At 39.8% G+C, this 20,478-nt stretch overlaps 1 protein-coding gene across 4 annotated transcripts in view; it reads right to left on the minus strand.

Moving 5' to 3' along the window:
- Nucleotides 1-4,163: 4,163 nt before the first annotated feature.
- Nucleotides 4,164-20,478, minus strand: part of LOC149200150 (uncharacterized) — a 64,831-nt gene continuing 48,516 nt past the window's right edge. For 3 of the 4 annotated variants that reach the window (XM_089402618.1, XM_089402615.1, XM_089402617.1), the window contains exons 2-3: nt 7,256-8,348; nt 4,164-6,470 (exon numbers count right to left, since the gene is read on the minus strand). In XM_089402618.1, the coding sequence (XP_089258744.1) occupies nt 4,752-6,470; nt 7,256-8,299 (2,763 nt within the window). In that variant the 5' untranslated portion in view covers nt 8,300-8,348 and the 3' untranslated portion in view covers nt 4,164-4,751. Of the gene's footprint in view, nt 6,471-7,255; nt 8,349-9,215; nt 9,733-20,478 lie in introns of all 4 variants that reach the window. The other variant, XM_089402616.1, reaches the window with a different exon arrangement.

Raw genomic sequence — 20,478 nt, forward strand, 5'->3', positions numbered from 1 at the left:
TTGTTATCTTTGTAGTGTCTTAACCCATGTCAATTTTTGTTGCACTAGATTTCTTCCCATGGTCTGATGATTTGCTTGCAAAGAGAAACTGGATATTCATCATGTACAACTTCCAGAATGCATTAAGGTTTCATCATTGGTCATTAGTGGTGGGGTCTCATCCAATCAACAAGGGATCCTCATCCACAATATGCTCCTAGCCATAATTAGTTGGGTCAAGAGGCTTTGGGTTCCCTAAAATGGCCAGTCCTAAATTCATAAATTGATTTCCGTTTCTAGTTGTCGAAAGAGGAAAATATATCCACACTCCCACCTCTAAAATTTACTTGCCTACCAAATGTTGAGCCCTTCTATCACCTTAGTAACATTATGCTCATCGAGGCCAAGAATGGCCAAGTGGTTCCCTACAATTTTGCAAGGGGAGACAACCCCAAAAGTCCAAAAGTAGTTGTAAATGCTCTATCTTCCTTCGAAGCTTCCATACTTGCACAATAATCTTAAGGATAAGTTGGAACATGTTAATACATTATCATATCACAAGAAACTCCATGAAATATCTCTAGCATTAAACAACACTTCGTTGTCTAAGTTACCGGGAATGCAGATCCCCGTTTTCGAAGCGGAAACAAAATATGATCCTTGTCTGAAACGTCGTAGAAATGCTTTTTACATTGTTTCAAAAAATCAAAAACTTCGGATTTGGAATTGTATATGTTTCCAAGGGTTTTAAATGGATCCACCAAAATCATGATGGGAATCCATCCTTAAAATGTTAAAAAGGATTAAAATTTGTATAGCCATAAATAAATAATAAAAATGAAAAAATCAGATTTGCAAATAAACTCACTATAAACACAGTCTCATAACGTCTCTTCTAAATCTTTAGAAACAACACTCCATATATTTATCAAGGATTCTTACTACTCATAAAAGATAGATGTTCAAAAATACAAACATAAAGATTTGATGAATGTCTTCGTAAAGAGATTTATTTGAGCAATTAATTTTCAGTTTTGTTAATTGTAATTGATTTTGTTCTTGGTTTCATTAATCCCTCCAATATAACACATCTTCTCTAGCCAATCTTTTGTCTGCATATAGTCAAGAGACCAAGTTGACATTGAGAAGATTGAAATGTTCAAATAGGTCTTAACATAATATCCCAATGGTCCCATGGGCCTTTTAATTGCCATGCAAGGAACATAGATACCATCTGCCATGCATGACACGTTATTTGAAGGAGTTGGATCCGAAAGCACAAAGGTTGTAGCATTTATGATTACATTACTAATGAAGATGATAATATGTTGAATGTTATAATAATCACTAATGATGGTGATAATGTTAACGTTGAATTGATGATGAGATTAGTTTATATTGAATTCATGATGATGATTATGTATTTTTAGATATAGAATCTAGATTCTAAAAGATGAATGGTAATATGAAATTCTTATATATGTCGTTTCCTTGCCATATTGTATCCCGATTTTTGAAAATTTGCCATATCTGTTCCAAACCCCATATCTATATTTGTTTCAGTGCAACTTAGTTTGTTGTGCTTCTTCCATAGAAAAAAAAAGCTTCAACACAAACTAGAATCTAGGGAGAATGGATTTATATCACCTATAGGAGATAGTTGCTTAACAAGAAAGTTTTCCATGAAATGGACATATGGAGACATCATTGACATAGTAACTAGGCCCTTGTTGACTTGGCTAAGGTACAAACCAAATGGAAATGTTTAAGGTTTCATTTCCTCACATTGGGGGCACCATAGATTTTGCACCTAAGGATGTTAATCATTTATCCTCAAACCTCCCACAATAAAGAACCATGGAAAGAGCTTTCTTCAGCTCCAAGGTTGACTTCAAAAGGTTTCACAACAAACACAACCATGTTTTCTTCTTGGACCTAACTCACCAAAGCTTATTCAAGCTATTTTCTAATGCTAGTATGAGACAAATCTATTTGTAGCCTAGAGCAAGCTTATAGTTAATGAACAATGTGGCACCCTCATTTCCAATCTCACCACCATGTTTGCAGAACAAGAAGGCCCAACATAGGAGGAGTATCACTTTGAGATTAGGCTTTGTAGATTGGCCTGTCTGATTTTATGTTTATTTCCATCTAGGGGATCCAGTCTCTGATTTTGTTGTTGAAGAAGTCCTTGGCTGTCTAAATAGCCCTTTTATACAGTTTCAAGGGTAAAAATCATGAAGACTTCACTAGGAGCAATTCATCATGGACTAGGGGAGACTACCATAAACAATATTCATTTAATGACAAGTCAAGGTCATAAGAAGACATCTCTCCATGTTAGCCTCCCAGGTACTCTGAACCACAAACATATGAACTATCTTAACATGCATAGGAGTGACAACCAAGTTTTGCAAGGAAATACACTACCAGACACACTTGCCTAGTGGGAAACCTTGACTAATGGTATGTTTGAGTATAACTTTCAAAGCCTTATTCCCACTCATGCCCTCACCAACCATTTGGCACAAGGAGCTTGGCCCTGAATCCAAGTTTTGATAAATCCCCAACCAGCATATTCAGGAGTGTCACATATATCCCAAGTAACGCTATGAAACGCTTAGCCATTAGCATTGTTGGCCCAAAAGATGTACCTCGGAGCCTTTTCCATGCACTGTTGCCCCAACATAGAAAATACCCAAAACAAACAGTAATGAACGTGAGCCACAGCCAAAAATTTTGTTCAAATTTGTAACTTAGCTAATATCACCAAAGGATTGTGACCCACTTATCGATTTTTTTCAACACTCTGCATCACCACTTCTCATAAGTCTTTGAAACCCTGAAAAGAAAAAAGAATACCGAGGAATTTAAATTTCTGGCCCAATGGAAATCAAGACAAATTCTAAACAACGTACTAATATGGATCTGGGCGTTGACTTTGTCTATATCACCGGATTTTATGCCATCATGTATTTGAGAACAAGGCCAAACAAAATGTATCCAAACACTATATCGTGCAGTCCCAAGAAATCTGATCATCCAAAATGGTAAAAAAGAGTCATCCCCTGTGGTTGTTCACCATCTAGCTATAATTAAGTTCAGGGATTGGATACCTTTAACAAACCCTGCTCCAACCTTATGACAGATCAAATGGCTCAGGACTTTGACAAGCAACACATACAGGGTTCGAGCTAGTGGACAACCTTGCCTAATGGATCAAAACAAACCACCTCAGATTTGCATTAATGGACAGGAGCATTCCACAAAGAGGATATCCACAGCACCAGTGAAGGATGAGCCAAAGCACGAGGCCTTAAACATCGGAATGATGAAATGGCCACTCAACATGGTCACAGGCTTCCCAATTCCACTTTTTTGTTATTAACAATTTTTTCGTACAGGTCATTGTGGGAGATGCATCCAAACCCCGTGGTATTAGGGAACTCCAATGATACTCCAAAACTCAAATAGTACGGAGATGCACCCCTCATGGGGTTGCCATCACATTTCAGACAGTTAATGATATTGGAAACTAAAGTTATGGCTTGATGGATTCAGTACATACATAGTTGTCCACTTTGAACATGAGGTTCTAGAACTCCAACGACACTACAAAACTCAAATAGTACGGAGATGCATCCCTCGTGGGGTTGCCATCACGTTTCAGACAGTTAATGATATTGGAAACTAAATTTATGGCTTGATGGATTCAGTACATACATAGTTGTCCACTTTGAACATGAGGTTCTAGCTGGGATGAGGACATTGATGATAATGACAGATTTCTTCCACACGGTTAGCAGTAAGAACTATGTAGATGATGTAGAGATCATCATCAATAAAAATGGACTTATCATCAAGTAAGAAAGTGAGAAAGGAGAATATGAAATTTCAAGTTTCTTGACAAAGCCGAAAATGAAATTTTAAATGGCTTAAGTTGGCATGGTTCCAGAGTCCATTGTGCCCGGCTTATACAATTTGGCATATATCAACATGCATGCACATTGCACAACTGCATCTAGTTGGACTCTGTAATGTGGATTCCATATCTGAATCTCCACTGCGAAGAGCCGTTTTCTTAATAAATGCTTTCTGTAGTTTCTATTAATAATAATGTGACAAAATTTATAAGCGTTCATAAAGAACAACAAAGAAAAAATTAGGCAACAGAAAAGCAGATCTTAGAAACTGAAATAAGCGTTAGAAACTGAGTTACAAATCGCTGGCTACAACAGACCACACCTGGAACGAGAAGCAAAAAGATAAAAAAAGTCCAAGAACATTAATTTGCCATGCTGACGGTCACTAGAACCAAGGTCCATAACTAATCATCATAAAAATATAAAAGATATGCAGATGCAGGGGGTTCATCTTTATCATCTGTTAGACAGCCATTCCCAGCCTTTGGGTCGGGCTTGGGAACAGTGAATTCCCAGCCATCATCGTTCTGCTGCTGTTCTTCCAGAGGCTTCTCTGCTTCAGAATTTCAAGTGCCGATGGAGGGAACCTGTCCTTCAGTAGCCAGGGAACGAGACTACGTGCCATTCCCTCGCCCGCCTGACCTTTGGTGTGGCCACTCTGCACTCTTAAATTGCTGGGATCAAAACATTTATTCTGTTTCCTTCTACATCTTTTTGACTTTCTGAGTAGAAATATGTCTTTGGGCTTTCCCTCAAAGGGTAGTTTTACCCATTTGTACATCACCTCCGACTTAACACCTACTTGACTGTTACTGTGTCATCATCCTCGACAGACTCCACACTAGTATTCTAGTGACCTAGAAGAATGTCACTGTTTTCTGAACTATGAGTATTCGGAGAACGCATTAGGTCATCTTGAACCAGCCTGGAGATAGATTTCATGCGGCAACCATCTGGATTCAAAGTTTTCTCACTACCCTTTCTCCGCCGTTTAGGAGAGAAAAAACCACAAGCAAAAGCCTCCAATGCTTTTGTAGTCAAGGGGCGGACCCTTGTGCTTTGTCTTCGTACATTTTCCTGTAGAGTACTTTCATTCTTTTCTTGTGGCTTGATAGAATGGCTTTCATCTGGATCAGGACTTGAGGACTGTGCAACTCCTGGATTATTAAACACTTCCTGAGAATGCCCAGAATTTGTCTCAGAATAAGAAGTTTCTTCAGACTTTGAAGCTTGTGACACTTGACTGCTTATATCTGAGACAAAATTGATGGTCATGTTTATTGGTTGATCATGGGGTAAGTTCAAATCAGGCACTATATCAGGTGTCAATTTGCATATCGTAGAATTCTGAGAATTGTTATTGATCTTATTTCCATAAAGCGAATCTGTACTCGGAGAAGTAGCATTGATGCTTCTCCTGGCACTTGCTTGAGTTGAAGATGGTAGGGATATGCTTAATTCTGATGGACTGGCACCTAAAAGAGGTTCAGGCTTAGGAGATTCTTCCTTGGGGTCAAATTTCAGCATTGTTGTTTGATCTTTTGACTCACAATATTCTACCAAACTAGCAGTACTTTTATCTTCTTTGTATTTTATACAGGTAGTTAGTTCTCTCTGCTTCAAGGGAGAGAGCAGGCAATCCCTCTGATCAGGGGTTGGTACCTTGCACATTCCAAAAATCTCATTCCTCTCACCCGAGCTTTCATGATCAACCACAACACGGGCTGGCTTTTCCAAATTACAGTTCAATGAATCCCCCTCTGCGTAATGTGTGCAATGTTTCCATTGCTGAGATGGTAGTATTCCTAAATTGTCTGTATCTTCTGTTTCCCACGACACAGTTTGAGACCTATCAGAGCCATCATCCAGAGGCAACGTCACTCTTTCTCGTATCCTAGGTGTTCCTACTCCTTGTGATGTTAGACTGGTGTCAACAACTGTAAATATAAAGGATTGTACTTGTTTAGGTTGAAGATAGGAACAGGGATGGCCTGCATGCCCATTTTCTTTATCTGCATTCTCAGAAGTATGGAAGCATTCTGGCTTCACTTTGACTCCTGGTATACCATGCGTGTCTAGTTCAAGCAGCCTTGGATCTGATGCCACCCAGCTTAAAACCTCACTAACAGAATCAAAATAATGAATTCCTCTTGTTAGATCTTTTCTTGAAAACTTCTGTACACCAGGGATCAGAAACACTAAAGGCTGCCTCAATTCATAGGCAGCTTTGTCGGGTTTCTCAGAATGCCATCCCTTTGCCAAGAGACGAGGCCACACTGCTTCCCAAAATAAGTCGTATGCTTGAGCTTTGCTAAGCCTAAAATATCCAATTACAAACTTAATAATCTCTCCAGTAGAAAGGCTGGAACATGCCTTGCCTGTAGGAATTTCATAATGAGAAGTGCTGACTGGGTTTGTCTTTGTTGGGTGTATGACCGCCGCAGTAAGATCTTCCTTGCCTTTGCCAATTCCCACGGCTTGAACAAGTGCATTTGGTCCTGCTAATGCTTTCAGCTTTGCAGCAAACTCTTCCATTGAAACTCTTCCATCATTGAATGCCTTTGTTACCTGTTTATCAGAAAAACCTGTGAGACCCTATAGCTGTAAGAACATTCAAAATATCATAATAGTAGTAAGGCAATATACTTTGCAACTGGGAGACTTTTTTTTTAAATGTGTTTCATAATTGTATTGAGCAAAAACATAAATCGAGAATATTACGAAAATAAGGACAGCAGATAGGCTATCACCACAAAATTGGATCAAGGGATAAAATATTAAAAGACAAAGCCCAAAATCTAAAACCAGACTCCCAAGAACAGCAAATCCCAATGAGAGACAAAACATGGGAGAGGCGAATGAGCTTCCCTTTACAAATCCCTGGGATTTCATACAAGGAAGAAGGCTGAGCCTGGAAAAATTAAACAAAAACATCCCTTTACAGCTTCTTGGGCAACATACAAGGGAGCAGCATGTGCCTACGCAAGAAAATTCCTTAAAGTTCATAACGCAGATCTTAAAAAGCAACTCTTCTTACTCAAAGAATTGAGTTCACTTTTGTGAATGCTGTCCACATGTTTCTCATCATAGGTTAATTTGTCATTTAGGTTAAATCTATTGCAGAACCAAGAAGATTAATCTGGTCCAACTGGATTATTAAATTCAGTTCATATCTATCAGTCACAAGATGTATCATCACATCATAATGCAAACTCTTTTTGCACCTCATTTAAACTAAATTGGTGTCATGGAAATTAAAATGTCATATCAGCATTCCATTGATGTATGATTAACGACAGCATACCATTTTTACATTTACACAACAAATTGAATTTTTGATGAGAAAATTTTACCTCTGGGATCTCATGTTTCAAATGCTCAGGTATGTCAGGAATAAGGCGTGCCAACAATTCCTGTTGTCGCCATCCAGAGAAAATGCGCTGGCCTTGGATACACTTTCTGCTTCTTGTCTTTCTAGATTCTTCCCATCTGCAATATGACTCTGTATTGAAGAACTTGCCATAATAGTGTGATAATATATCCCCCATTTCTTTAGTTTCCACAAATCCTTTCACTGCTTTAAGATTTTTCCCAAAAATATACAGCCCAAGTATGAATAAATCTTCCTCACTTCTACTCCAGGATGCACTTGGGCTGCCAGGCACTATCATGTAACCTTTTGAGCTTGCATCTTCCCCCATATTATGTATTCCTTTCTGCTGAACCTGGCAATTGGAATCAATGCAGTGCTTGTTTAAGTCCAAAAAACCAACTTTCATCTTCTTGACCATCTTCCAACCAACCCTACCCCTTTTTCTTCGACACCCATGACAGCAGGAAGAAGTATCAAGCACGGTCTTAGCTGCCCCAGTAGATTCTGTCAGGGTGTCCTCTGGTCTTAAGAAATCTATCTTCAAACCTGTAATATACCTATTGTCTTCTCTAAGTTGGCCACTGTTACTGATCGCATGGGTACATTGACCATTTTCCAGTTCAGATAAATCAACCTGACACAATTCACACTCTTTTTTTATGGCTCCAACTGGGGAAGACTGCTTTGAAGGGAACTCATTATCTGAGAGTGTTCCATTTCCAAAAGGTGAAAAACAACTTATCTGCATTACTGGCACAGGTAATCCCTCCTCAAACAGTAGCTCAAATTCATCAGCCTTGTCATCCTTATAGTCCCTACTGTAATTTATTCCCAGTTGATCACAGCCCATTCGCAGCTTAAATGGTGACACTTTGACTTGATAATTATCTCCAATCCGGGGGGTAATATGTGGACTATCAGAGTCATCACTGGAGTAAGTAGATGCTGATGACAGTAATGGACTTCCACATATTGCATGAATTGGCTCACTCCGATCATTGCTTTCATGAAGAGATGACTGCATTTCCTATATTGTGAAAGACAGTCTCTTCATCTAATGACAGTATAGAGATCTGAACAGACAAACAGTTTTTTTTAGGAGCCTAGCATTTTCAAGTTCAAGGCCATAAACAGCAGTAGCGACACACTCAAGTACTTGAAATGGGAAATTGCTGGAAACAGAATAGACAAACTTAGATTCAACACATCAAACAGTGGTTTCCCTTTCCTTTAGTCCTAGCCAAATCTGAAAGCATAATAATTGAGTTCAGAGTAAATCTACGTTTGTTTCATCATTAACATATGATAAGCTTATTATGGTACAAATGTAAGGATCAACTCAGAAATTCCTCTAATTGATTGATTGCACAGCTCATAAATCTTGGATAGACTGAGGAAATTCAATACCAAACACTGCAGTAAAAGAAGAAATTCATCTTGACTAGTAACCATGATTTCAATCTTGCAGATGACTTGGAGCTAAGAGATTGAGGGTTCTGTTGAAAATTGAGATACATAGACAGAGGTTTCAGTATTAGGGTTGGGTCCTCCGAATATAAACCCATGTCATGATTCATATGACTCCATAATAATGTAATGTCCTAGGGTAATTTTAGCCATTAGGATTATATGTTTATCAGGGTTACAATAATTCAACAAGATTATACAACAGCAGTGTTCATTTTTTCAATAGTAGACATCATTGAAATAGCACAAATATTTCCACCGTAATAAATATCTCTAACAGCAATATGATTCCTAAGTTAGGGATGACTGCCCAACCAAACAGTAGATTCTTCCAACCAATTATCACAATATAATTCTGATTTTCAAGATCAATACTCAGCAATTCAACTACTTATCCAATCCTACTGTGACTACACCAATCATAGCTCACTGCCTAATGTCTAAGGGCAAACAGCACACTAATTACAACTCACTGTTTGATGCCCTTGGCCAACTGTGATGGTATGTGCTGTTCCAGTGGGATCCGAATTACTGCCACAGAGATCTGGCTCCTTGTTCTTTACTCCAATGACTCACAACATATCATATCTCTGCTGTTTGACTCGCTGTGACATTAATCGGAATTAGGGATGACGGCAGCTGGATTTCACTGGCTCATTGTTGCTGGAGATGGCTGCCCGAACTTGACTGATTGTAGAAGACCCTAATTCATCCTTGATCCACAGAATCTGAGTTGTCCCCTGAACATAGCTGCAGAAACAGTCTGTAATAGGATTCGGCTGTCTGAGGATACCTGCAACAGAAAATTTGTCCCTGCAGCCTGGAGTCTGCCTATGGCCCTGCGGTCTGCAAACAAAATCTCAAACGTCTTGCTGCTGTACCTCAGACTGGATCTCAGTGCCCTTCTGCTGCATTGAGACTTCCTCAGCCAGAAATCATGGTAACCAGCCCACCAAAATTCACAGAGAGATTTGCTGCATATGAGTCTTCCTAGAGAGATTTGATAACCAGATAAACCATCAGACCAAAATCAGAGATGCTCCAATGCTATTGTTGTGCCAGAACAAGAAAAAGAGGTGTCTGGGTTTACCTTGATAAATAAATATAAGAGAGAGAGAGAGAGAGTTCACTCTCGAGTCTCAACATGAGGTGGGATTGTGAAGCAAAGTACTTGAACAAGGTGAAATAAAATATGCAATTGGGAAATTGGGTATAATCTATAAGCTCAAATGCCTTGAAGTGCTTGAGAAGTAGAGGATACTAGAACTTTAGAGAAAGGATCTCATTTGGTTAAAAGGAACTTACCCAACCAAAAAGAAAAGGAAGTTTGAAATTTTTCTTTAGTTGAGTCCATGTGATCCAATCTTTTGCTTCTAATGAGAAAATGTCCTAGAAGGTTCTAATTTCATTAAAAAAATGCACAGACTAGAACCAAGGGTTATTATAGAGAGGATTTCCCTCATCAAGAATGACAAGTCACCACTAGCGGGAGTTGAAGTGGATGGAAGGTCCAACTCTGAAATGGTCCCCTTTTGGAAGGGCTTGACAGTTTATGAGGCTTTCCAAATACTCTTTGCAACACATGAGATTTCAATTTTAGAAGTAGATGGGGTAATGAGTGCTTGAAAGTTAAGGCTTCACCACACTTTTTGTTCCCATAGGAATTTCCTTGAAATGTAGTTGTGAAGCAACAGCTTCCATTATCCATCATTCAAGGGAAATGATTATCCATTTGAAAAACAAATCTAGATCTTCTTTGAAACCAATGATGATCGCTAAGCCTCCATGATCCTTTCGTGTGAAACAAAAACTCCAATTAACCTGATGGAATCATCTTTTCCCTTTCTACTTAGCACAGAGAAAGGCCCAAAGAAGCTTCTCTCTTCTTGCATAAATAGCAATCAAAGGCACGCAACAAGAGGAATAATAAGCATTGGTCAACACTAGCACCTTGGTACAACTCTAATACTACATTTCTAAGAATAAAGGCCTTGTTACCCACCAAAATTGGGTGATCCCTAGGAAAAGATTTTCTCCTATTCATCTCTTCCAGCTGGCAACCAGCAAACCCTGAGACCCACTTTGTAGTTGATGTGATGTGCCATTTATATCTCTGCCACCTGCATCAGTCATGTGTCCCCTTGCCCATTTGCCAAAGCGCATGTTGGAAGGTGGGTTTCTAATCAACAGGTTCTTTAGTCATTCAGCAATCAGGTGCTTATGCTTCTTTGTATTTAGGCACTTTGGCATGGATTATGGGGTAACTTGGAAGAAAGAAGGGTCTTGGCCATAGTCTTGTTCCCTCACCTTAAATGGGGGATTAATTTTCAATCCTAGTCCAGTGCAACCCCCCCTAATGGCCCTTGGCTTTAGGAAAGGGCATTGGGAAACCATGATTGAGATAGCACAACCCCATCTATCCCTATTCCATGCTTACCACTTTCCATCTTACATTATAAGCCCTTATTCCACCTCCCTTCTTTGGGTCAACTAACCATTAGTTCTCTGGGATTTGGCACCCACACATCTTTATACCTGGGTAGTGCCTGGAAATGCACCTTGGGAAGTTGATGCATTTAAAAGAAACAAAAAAATCATATAATGGCCGCAAGAAAAATGAAAGAAAAAACAAATGCAAAATATGTCTAGGACTTACAAATTAGCACGTGGGCAAAAGCCAAGCATGAGCTCTACCTCTATCATATGGCCATCAACCAGTTCCTAGGCCAATATTTCCCTATCTCATAGAAGACAAGGAACCCTTGCATGTCCCAACCCCTGATGGGCAATGCACTGATTCATCATAAAGGGGGTAATAAGTGCTATACATCATACAAAGAAAGCTCTCATTCCTTGAGCTACAAGTAGTAATGCAAAGAAAAATCAAGAAAAAGTAAAAGGCAATATAAAGGGGTGGAAAAACAAAGGCGAGGTAACTCATGCATCCATGATTTCTCCCTCCTCACATCTATACACCCAAGATGAGGTATTCCATCATAGCCAATCCATTTGACCATGGCACTTGGCCATCGAGTTCTTTCCCCTCTGTTCCATCATTATTCACATGGCACCTATCAATTGATGGGTAGACCAAGGACAAGTCATTTCCCTTTGGAGGTTGGGAACACATGATAGGGTCGTCTATTAACGTCCTCCAAAGGAACATATTGACACCTATAGGTGATGCATTGAGAGCCATGGGACTCCAAACAGTTATAGAGCATCATTCACAGCCATGGGCACCTTCAGCACCTACAACATTCCTGCATTTTCTTTATTATTCATGGAATTATGCACTCTGGACTAGCATACCCCTAGCCGGCTTAGCACTAATTACATGATGTGGCAGTTGATCCTGGGCCTAGATGAGGTTTGTCTCATGCCTTGAGACATGGGAGGGCTAGCACCATCTTCTATTACCTTAATGTTGGAGCAGATTTAGGCTTATTCATCACTTGGAGACCCATGAGGCCTAGTTTTGTGCCCCAAACCCACATTTGGGGGCTATAGGATGATTTGCAGAGAGATTTAGGGGCCAACCCCAGACCTTGATTTAGGAGCCCTCTACACTTGTCTTAGCACTAGAAGAGCTCAACGCATGCCCTAGAAGGGCTTACGATAGCATGGCGTCAACATTTCAACCCTCTTATTGGAGATTTATCTTGTTTTTACATTAGATACAAGGTTGGCTTGTGACCTTGATTAGTGATTGCCCATTATTTTATTATTTGAGGGGCTTGTAGGCTATAATAGACATTAGTAGGACTTGTATATATTAGAGATCATTTCATTTGATCTGTCATCATCATCACAATTGGAATTTGGCCTATCCAGTGAATTCACACTTGTTCTCTTGTGGAGGATTTGGATCTATTGGATGCATTTTGACATTTGGAGCTTATTCTTGGATATTTCATGGAGCCATTCTTTGGATAATGGAATGAATTATCACATGTTGTCTTGTAAGTGCACTTTATTGTTGAATATCTATTTTTCTATGTCTAATGTATGGAATTATTGATTCTAGGTCATGGTAAAATTGTGCCCTAATTTGTTGAAAATTAATTGAATTGCTATCTAGATGAATATTGCATACATTACTCATGTATAACATGTGATGAATAGTCCTAGTGGTGAACTCATTGTAGCTCTCCCATAAAAATCCATTTTTCATTGAGTGGGTAAATGCTTGAAATTTGCTTGCTAGGGCATCAAATTTCGGCCTCCTTGAAAACAAGTTTAGCTAACCTAAATCATCCTAGACTCCATTCTCCCAAAGAACAAGGCACTGCTCCAAGTGACAGAAGTATTCCACGGTGAAGTTGCGCCGGGGTTGCGCAATAGCTTCAGTGAGCAGTTTGATTCAATTGAGAGGAATCTCGATTCAGCTTCCAAAGGCCGGAAAATTTTTCCAGAGGGCTGGAAAGTTACTTCTAGCAACAGAGACAGGTAGGAAAGATTCATCAGAGGATGAATAGAGCCACACATGCAAGGGGCAACACAAGGATTTCCCAAGGGTTTGGATGGACAGTATTTCTGAGGTAGCCAATGCTAAGATTGCTTGTGGAGAGAGAATTTTCTCTCTAGAATTTTTATCAGATATTTGTTGATTGGATAGGCAACTAGGCATCCATAGATTGTACTCAGATTATTTTATTGTTGCATAATTATAAAACCCTCATATGTTATACCAATTTTCTCGCATTGGGTTTTTCCGAGGACATTTGCCCAAAAATAACTGTGTCCAATTTTTGCATGTTTGCTCTATATTTCTCAGTTCCAACATTTTTATTTTCCGCAACATTTTGTAGTGAAAATTGCAGTTGTGATTTTATCCATTGGTTGTCGTAGCAAATAAACTACACTTAATTTTTAATTAGTTAGAAGAATAATTTCCAGTTGCTATAATATATTAGAAATTTCACATGGTATTAGAGCAAGTTTGACAGATCAGAGACAGAGAGGGAGAACTTTCGCAATTCAGGGGGAGTCTGAGCGAATTTCTTTTGGGTTTACGCAAAGGCTTGCCAGGCAGTTCGAATTGCTGGACAGGGGTTCGATTTGTTCATAAGCAGTTCCAGCAGGCAATAGTGTAGCTGGGAAGCAGTTCTGGAGAGCAGAACAGATAATTTGTGTAGCAAATCTGGGCGCAGTAATTTTGCAGCAGTGATTGCAAAAGAAGAATCAACACCGAGAGGAAGATAATAACACACACAGAGATTTTTCTTAGAGGGTTTCTAGGTTCAGTTCTCTGGAGGAAATCCTTGATTTCTAGTTGCAGGGGGCAGTAGCAGCTAACAAAACTGCACATTCCAAGAGTGAGTGCAAGTAGTTGAGCAAGCAACCGAGCAGGAAAGGAGGAGATTCCTGTTTATTTTCCCAGTTGTGAGTTTTGCAGAAAATGGCCTCAGCAAGACTTCGAGATCAGGATAGGCTAGATGGAGCCTCGAATTATTGTATCTGGAAAGCTAGGATGACTTTCCTGCTAGATGAGCATGGTCTGAAGACGTATGCAAAGAGAGTTGTAGCCATACATACAGACCCACAACAACTAGAGAATTACAATAAGGAGATGGCCAAGGCAAAGCGGTTGATCCTTTATGGCGTTCGGGATCATATAGTCTCACACTTAGCGGCCAAGAATACGACCAAAGAAATATGGGATGCTCTCACATCACTCTACCAAAATCCTTCTAAGAATCAGAAGATGTTCCTGAAGGAGAAGCTGAGAACCACTAGCATGCAGAAGGGAGGAGTTACTCCCTACCTCACCAGTATTCAGGATGTCCGGAATGAGCTTGCTGCAGTTGGAGAGACACCTCAAGACAGTGAACTGGTGCGTGTATATTGGTTAGCTCTTCTTTTGAAGTTAGAATTCCTAACATAGAGATAAGGGCTCCCCAAAATTATTCCATAAACATACAATGGAATGATATATGTTTCTAACTCATCAATGAAGTTTGCACTAATAGAAAATTTGAACCGACATTTTTTGTGGCACAAACATACAAAGGAATGACATATGCTTCTACCTCATCAATGATGTTTACAGTAATAGAAAATTTGAACCTTTATTTCTTGTAACTTCATATACTGCATATCCATCCCAATGGGTATGGATAAGGATAATCATGCACCTCTAGTACAGTGTTATCGAAGCCGATGGAACAAGTCAGCCCAACTATTCTGCTACCTAAATCAAACTAACAAATGGCACAAAACGTGGAAAATATTGTTTCATTATTGAACCAGCCTTTTCTCACTGAATTGGTCGACTTTGTACAAAACCATCCAGTTTATACAATGCAACCAAGTACCCTCTAAATACAAATTTATAAAATAAGAAAAACAATGGGGCAACCAAATATTCAACCCTACTAATGCTCTATAATTAATGGTATGTTAAATTCTTAAAGTAAAAGTGTTGAGAATGCCACTTTTACTTAAATTTTTAACATTACCATTAATTGTTTCACGATGTTTCAGTGGTTCCAACCTCATTGAATTTCATATGGAGAAAGTAGAACTTTAGATCCCACTAAAAATACAACAGACTTGACAGTTTTTAGGATTTCAAGATTGGGGGGATTACAACATTTCCATTGGATTTTGTCATGTACGAGGGTATTGGCCCAACATTTAATCAAGGGCACCAAGCCCTCCATGTACCTCGATATTAGTGCCATTGATTGTTAAACTCCTTGATCATGACCTAGTAAAAATGTACCAATCACTCAAACAAAATCTCAATTTGACATTTGTTTGCCAGCTACTATGGTGGTCAGAATTCGAAGAATTCGAGTTTAGAATTTCATCCACAGTCTGTAGAAATTTTGAATAATATGACACTTATTCACAGAGATTATCCCGATTATACACTATTGCAGAATACATGCATAATACATAACCTCCTCTACGTTGATCATCAATTTAGCAGCATTAAAAACAATGAAACATCAATCGCATGCGCACATTAACACAGTATGTAACCCGGGGAAAGCATACAGCTGAAAACCCCACACTATCTGTATATTATAATGATTGAGAACATGTAACAATACATAGTACAATACTCCTCACAAGTACTCAGTACTATCTCCACCTGTTACACACAAAACTAGCTCAGATCCGAACAAGTCACGCGTTCAAATCTTCTCCGCTGCTCTGCCTGCCTCCACTGCACAATCCAAAGTGAAAATCACGTGAGCACAAGCTACAATTGCCTTGGTATTGGCCCACACTCCACAATCCTCATTGGCATTACTCAATCCATGCATTGTGCAAATCTCATGCACAACTGAGTCACAACTCACCCTTTCACTTACCTCTAACACCTGTCTCTGTTGAACTGTCCATGCACTGAGTTAACTGATGTATTCTTTAGTTTCTTTATGAGTTAATAATTAGTGAATTAATTAATATTTAATTCACACAACTCATCACTAGTGTATTCTTTAGTTAGACTAAATACAACTACTTCAACTAAGTCAAACTGAACACAACTCCATCAACTCCACATCCAACTCCACAGAACTCACATGCTTGAGTTCTAACTGAAGTCCTCCATGCAATAGTTCAACTAACACATAAGAAACCACGTGATTCCTTTTGTCAGCTACATGTGCCACATCCGTAGCTCGAACTGAAGTGCTCCAAGAGAATAAGATAATGTTTAGAGTCCAAATATTACTAAGGGATAATAATATTTGACTGTTTCTATTTTTAGCCTGGCAGTCTAAAAATAGACTCTGATCACTCCGCTGTGAACCAAAAATATAAGTCCATCTATTTTTCCCAACATGACCAATAATCCTTAAATAGCATCTTGCAACTCATAGACCATGATCCATATGTCTAAAAATAGACATAGTCTAAAAATAGACTTTGCGCCAAAAATAGCCTGCGGGCCCACTTACTGAAGGCGACTCCTTTCCACTAAGCTCCATCATCTTGTTGCATTTTCAACACTCCCTCTCAACAAGATATGGATTATCAGCAACCCTTATCCTGTAACTCTGGAATGTTCTACATGCAACACATTTGCCCAGTCCACTTGCTCCAACAACACTTGGAACAAAAACACTTCCAAACGACCACTCTGTTGGGCTAGGAACATACTCTGATGTTGAAGCTCTACCTGCTGCTGACAAGTGCTCCCTCTCTGACATCTGCACTACTGCAACATCTCCATGCATCCTGCACCATTTCACACCTCTTTGTGCCACCTAGCACTGTGCAAAACACTTGTGCCTCTCGCATTGCTGCAACCTGCTAGCTATGCGCTGTCCTGGGATTCCCTACATTGTCGCTCTCTCTGCTGCTCCATCTGCATCTGTCTCTACCCAATCAATCAGTTCCTGCTACTCCACATCGGGGTTCCCGTAGCAAAGTCTCATTCAAGAGGTTGGGTACCTCAAGGATCCTGCCCCTCCTCCTTGGGACGATCAATCCACATCACCCCACCTCCTACCTGGAGGTATGGCTGCAGGCGATCCCTCAGCCCACCTGACTCGAAGTTTCCCCTACTGGAGGTCTTTGCATGAGTAGATGTCTCTACTCGATCTCCTCTCAGCTTCCCTTGTTGTGGCTGCTCCACAACCTCCTGAAGCTGCTGCACCAATCATGGCTCCTCCACAATCGTCTGAGACTTCTTCTGGCTCTGCATGTTGAGAGGTAATATATGCTCCCTCTCAACCACCAAGTCTCCATCAGTTGCCTCGCTGCTCAAGGCTTTGCATACATCTTGAACCTCAAGAGCATACAGGTTCTTGACTCGTGAACCAATCTGCTTCACCTGTCTAGTGATGATGTGTCTAAGGAAAACCTTTCCCTTACTAAAGACTACATCACAGCCTCTGTCTTCCAGCATCGCGATCGACACCAAGTTTCTCTTCAGTCCTGGTACATACTTGACATCAGTCAAGGTAAGGCGAGCTCCATGCTCCCTCTAAAAAATAACCGTGCCTACACCTGAGACACTATACTTCTCATCATTACCAATCGCTATGCGTATCTGGAGATCTTTCTCCTCCAAAGTACTGAACAAACTCTTGTCACCAGTCATGTGGAAAGAAGCTCCACTGTCAAGAAACCAACCACTTCCCACCATGGATGAAACCATGCATGCGAAGAGTGTGAAATCCAACTCAAATTGTGAAGCAAGTGCCTCACCTTCAGATCCTTCCCCGGATCCCTTCTTGGACTTCTTCTTTGGGCAATTAGTAGCATAATGGCCCAACTCATGACAACGAAAGCATCTCACCTTCGACTTGTCAACCTTCTTCCCATCATTGGAAGAACTAGATTCGGAAAGAGAACCCTTCTCCTTCCCCTTCTTCGCCTTACTCGCTAAGGCACAGTTCTCCTCATCATGCATGCATGAAGAACTGTCTCTGGTGCTCCGTCTGATCTCCTCTTGCACAAGATCCGACCAAAGTCTCTCCCATCCTAGCAATTTCTCCCGACCATTGACAGAGTCCTGATAGGAATGCCAACTCTTCAGAAGACCAAGGAGAGCCAAGCTCACCAAGTCCTCATCATCAACAGCCACCCCCACACTTCCCAACTCATCCCGGCACTGGGTGAACTTCATGACATACCTGGACATACTGTCTCCATTCTCACACTTAATGTTTTTGAGTTTATCCTTGAGCGCCAACTTCCTCTGGTCGCTCTTGCTTTGGAATAGATCTGTCAACGCTTTCCACATCAAGTATGGAGAAGCCTTTCCATGCAGGCTGGATACAATGTGATCCTTCACGCCCTCCAACAGAATCCTTAGACACTTTGCTGTCTTCTTTTGCCAAACCTCAGCTTCGGCAGCATCAGTAGGCTTTGGGACCTCAGCCTCTATGAACTCCTTCAGCCCATTATCATCTAAAACCGCCTCCATCCTGTCCTTCCATGCAATATAGTTCGAGCTGCCCTCAAAAGCATACTCCAATCGCAATCCGTTGAAAGACATTGCAACGTTGACACCAAGAAAACACTGCTGCAAATTCGAATTCCACCAGCTCAACAACTCAACCGCCTCTAATCTAGAATTTGTGAGAACAAAGTATTTCTCGTACAGAGATTGACTGTATGGGCTTTTACCGGATATCTCACCTTCCAAAGGAAGGATGAATCCAGAGGCAACCTGGCCCAATTACAGACTCTGCCTGAAGAAATAAAATGTAAACACTTTCTGAATAATAGATCTGATGATCAACAGCTCCGATACCATGTAGAAATTTTGAATAATATGACACTTATTCACAGAGATTATCCTGATTATACACTATTGCGGAATACATGCATAATACATAACCTCCTCTACGTTGATCATCAATTTAGCAGCATTAAAAACAATGAAACATCAATCGCATGTGCAAATTAACACAGTATGTAACCCAGGGAAAGCATACAACTGAAAACCCCACACTATCTGTATATTATAATGATTGAGAACATGTAACAATACATAGTACAATACTCCTCACAAGTACTCAGTACTATCTCCACCTGTTATACACAAAACTAGCTCAAATCCGAACAAGTCACAAGTTCAAATCTTCTTCGTTGCTCTGCCTACCTCCACTGCACAATCCAAAGCGAAAATCACGTGAGCACAAGCTACAATTGCCTTGGTATTGGCCCACACTGCACAATCCTCATTGGCATTACTCAATCCATGCATCGTGCAAATCTCAAGCACAACTGATAGTCACAACTCACCCTTTCACTTACCTCTAACACATGTCTCTGTTGAACTGTCCATGCACTGAGTTAACTGATGTGTTCTTTAGTTTCTTTATGAGTTAATAATTAGTGAATTAATTAATATTTAATTCACACAACTCATCACTAGTGTATTCTTTAGTTAGACTAAATACAACTACTTCAACTAAGACAAACTGAACACAACTCCATCAACTCCACATCCAACTCCACAGAACTCACATGCATGAGTTCTAACTGAAGTCCTCCATGCAATAGCTCAACTAACACATAAGAAACCACGTGATTCCTTTTGTCAGGTGCATGTGCCACATCCGTAGCTCGAACTGCAGTGCTCCAAGAGAATAAGATAATGTTTAGAGTCCACATATTACTAAGGGCTAATAATATTTGACTGTTTCTATTTTTAGCCTGGCAGTCTAAAAATAGACTCTGATCACTCCTCTGTGAACCAAAAATAGAAGTCCATCTATTTTTCCCAACATGACCAATCATCCATAAATAGCATCCTGCAACTCATAGACCATGATCCATATGTCTAAAAATAGACATAGTCTAAAAATAGACTTTGCACCAAAAATAGCCTATGGGCCCACTTAGTGAAGGCGATTCCTTTCCACTAAGCTCCATCATCTTGTTGCATTTTCAACACAGTCATCATTTTTAATCGACATTTTGAGCCCAGAACAAGACCCACCATGTAATGTTCCCAATTTTGTGAATGCAAAATCACTAAGGAGTTTTGCCAGTTTTTGGGAATATTAAATTAAAGGGGGAAATTATTATTTTGTGGGAGAAAGGTGGAAATTATTATTTTAATGGAGAATGGCAACAAAATAATATTTTATTGGAGAAGGAAGGAAAATTATTATTTTAATGGAGAATGGCGGCAAAATAATATTTTATTGGAGAATGGAGGAAAATTATTATTTTATTGGAATGGCGACAAATTATTATTTTATTTAAAATGGCGGCAAAAAGTCTCCTAGTGGAAAATAGCCCCCACCAATAAAATAA

Source organism: Pinus tabuliformis, chromosome 2_1 (assembly GCF_031772625.1).
Source record: "Pinus tabuliformis cultivar Carrire ecotype Pingquan chromosome 2_1, CPIR1, whole genome shotgun sequence".
NCBI classification, from domain to species: Eukaryota; Viridiplantae; Streptophyta; class Pinopsida; order Pinales; family Pinaceae; genus Pinus; species Pinus tabuliformis.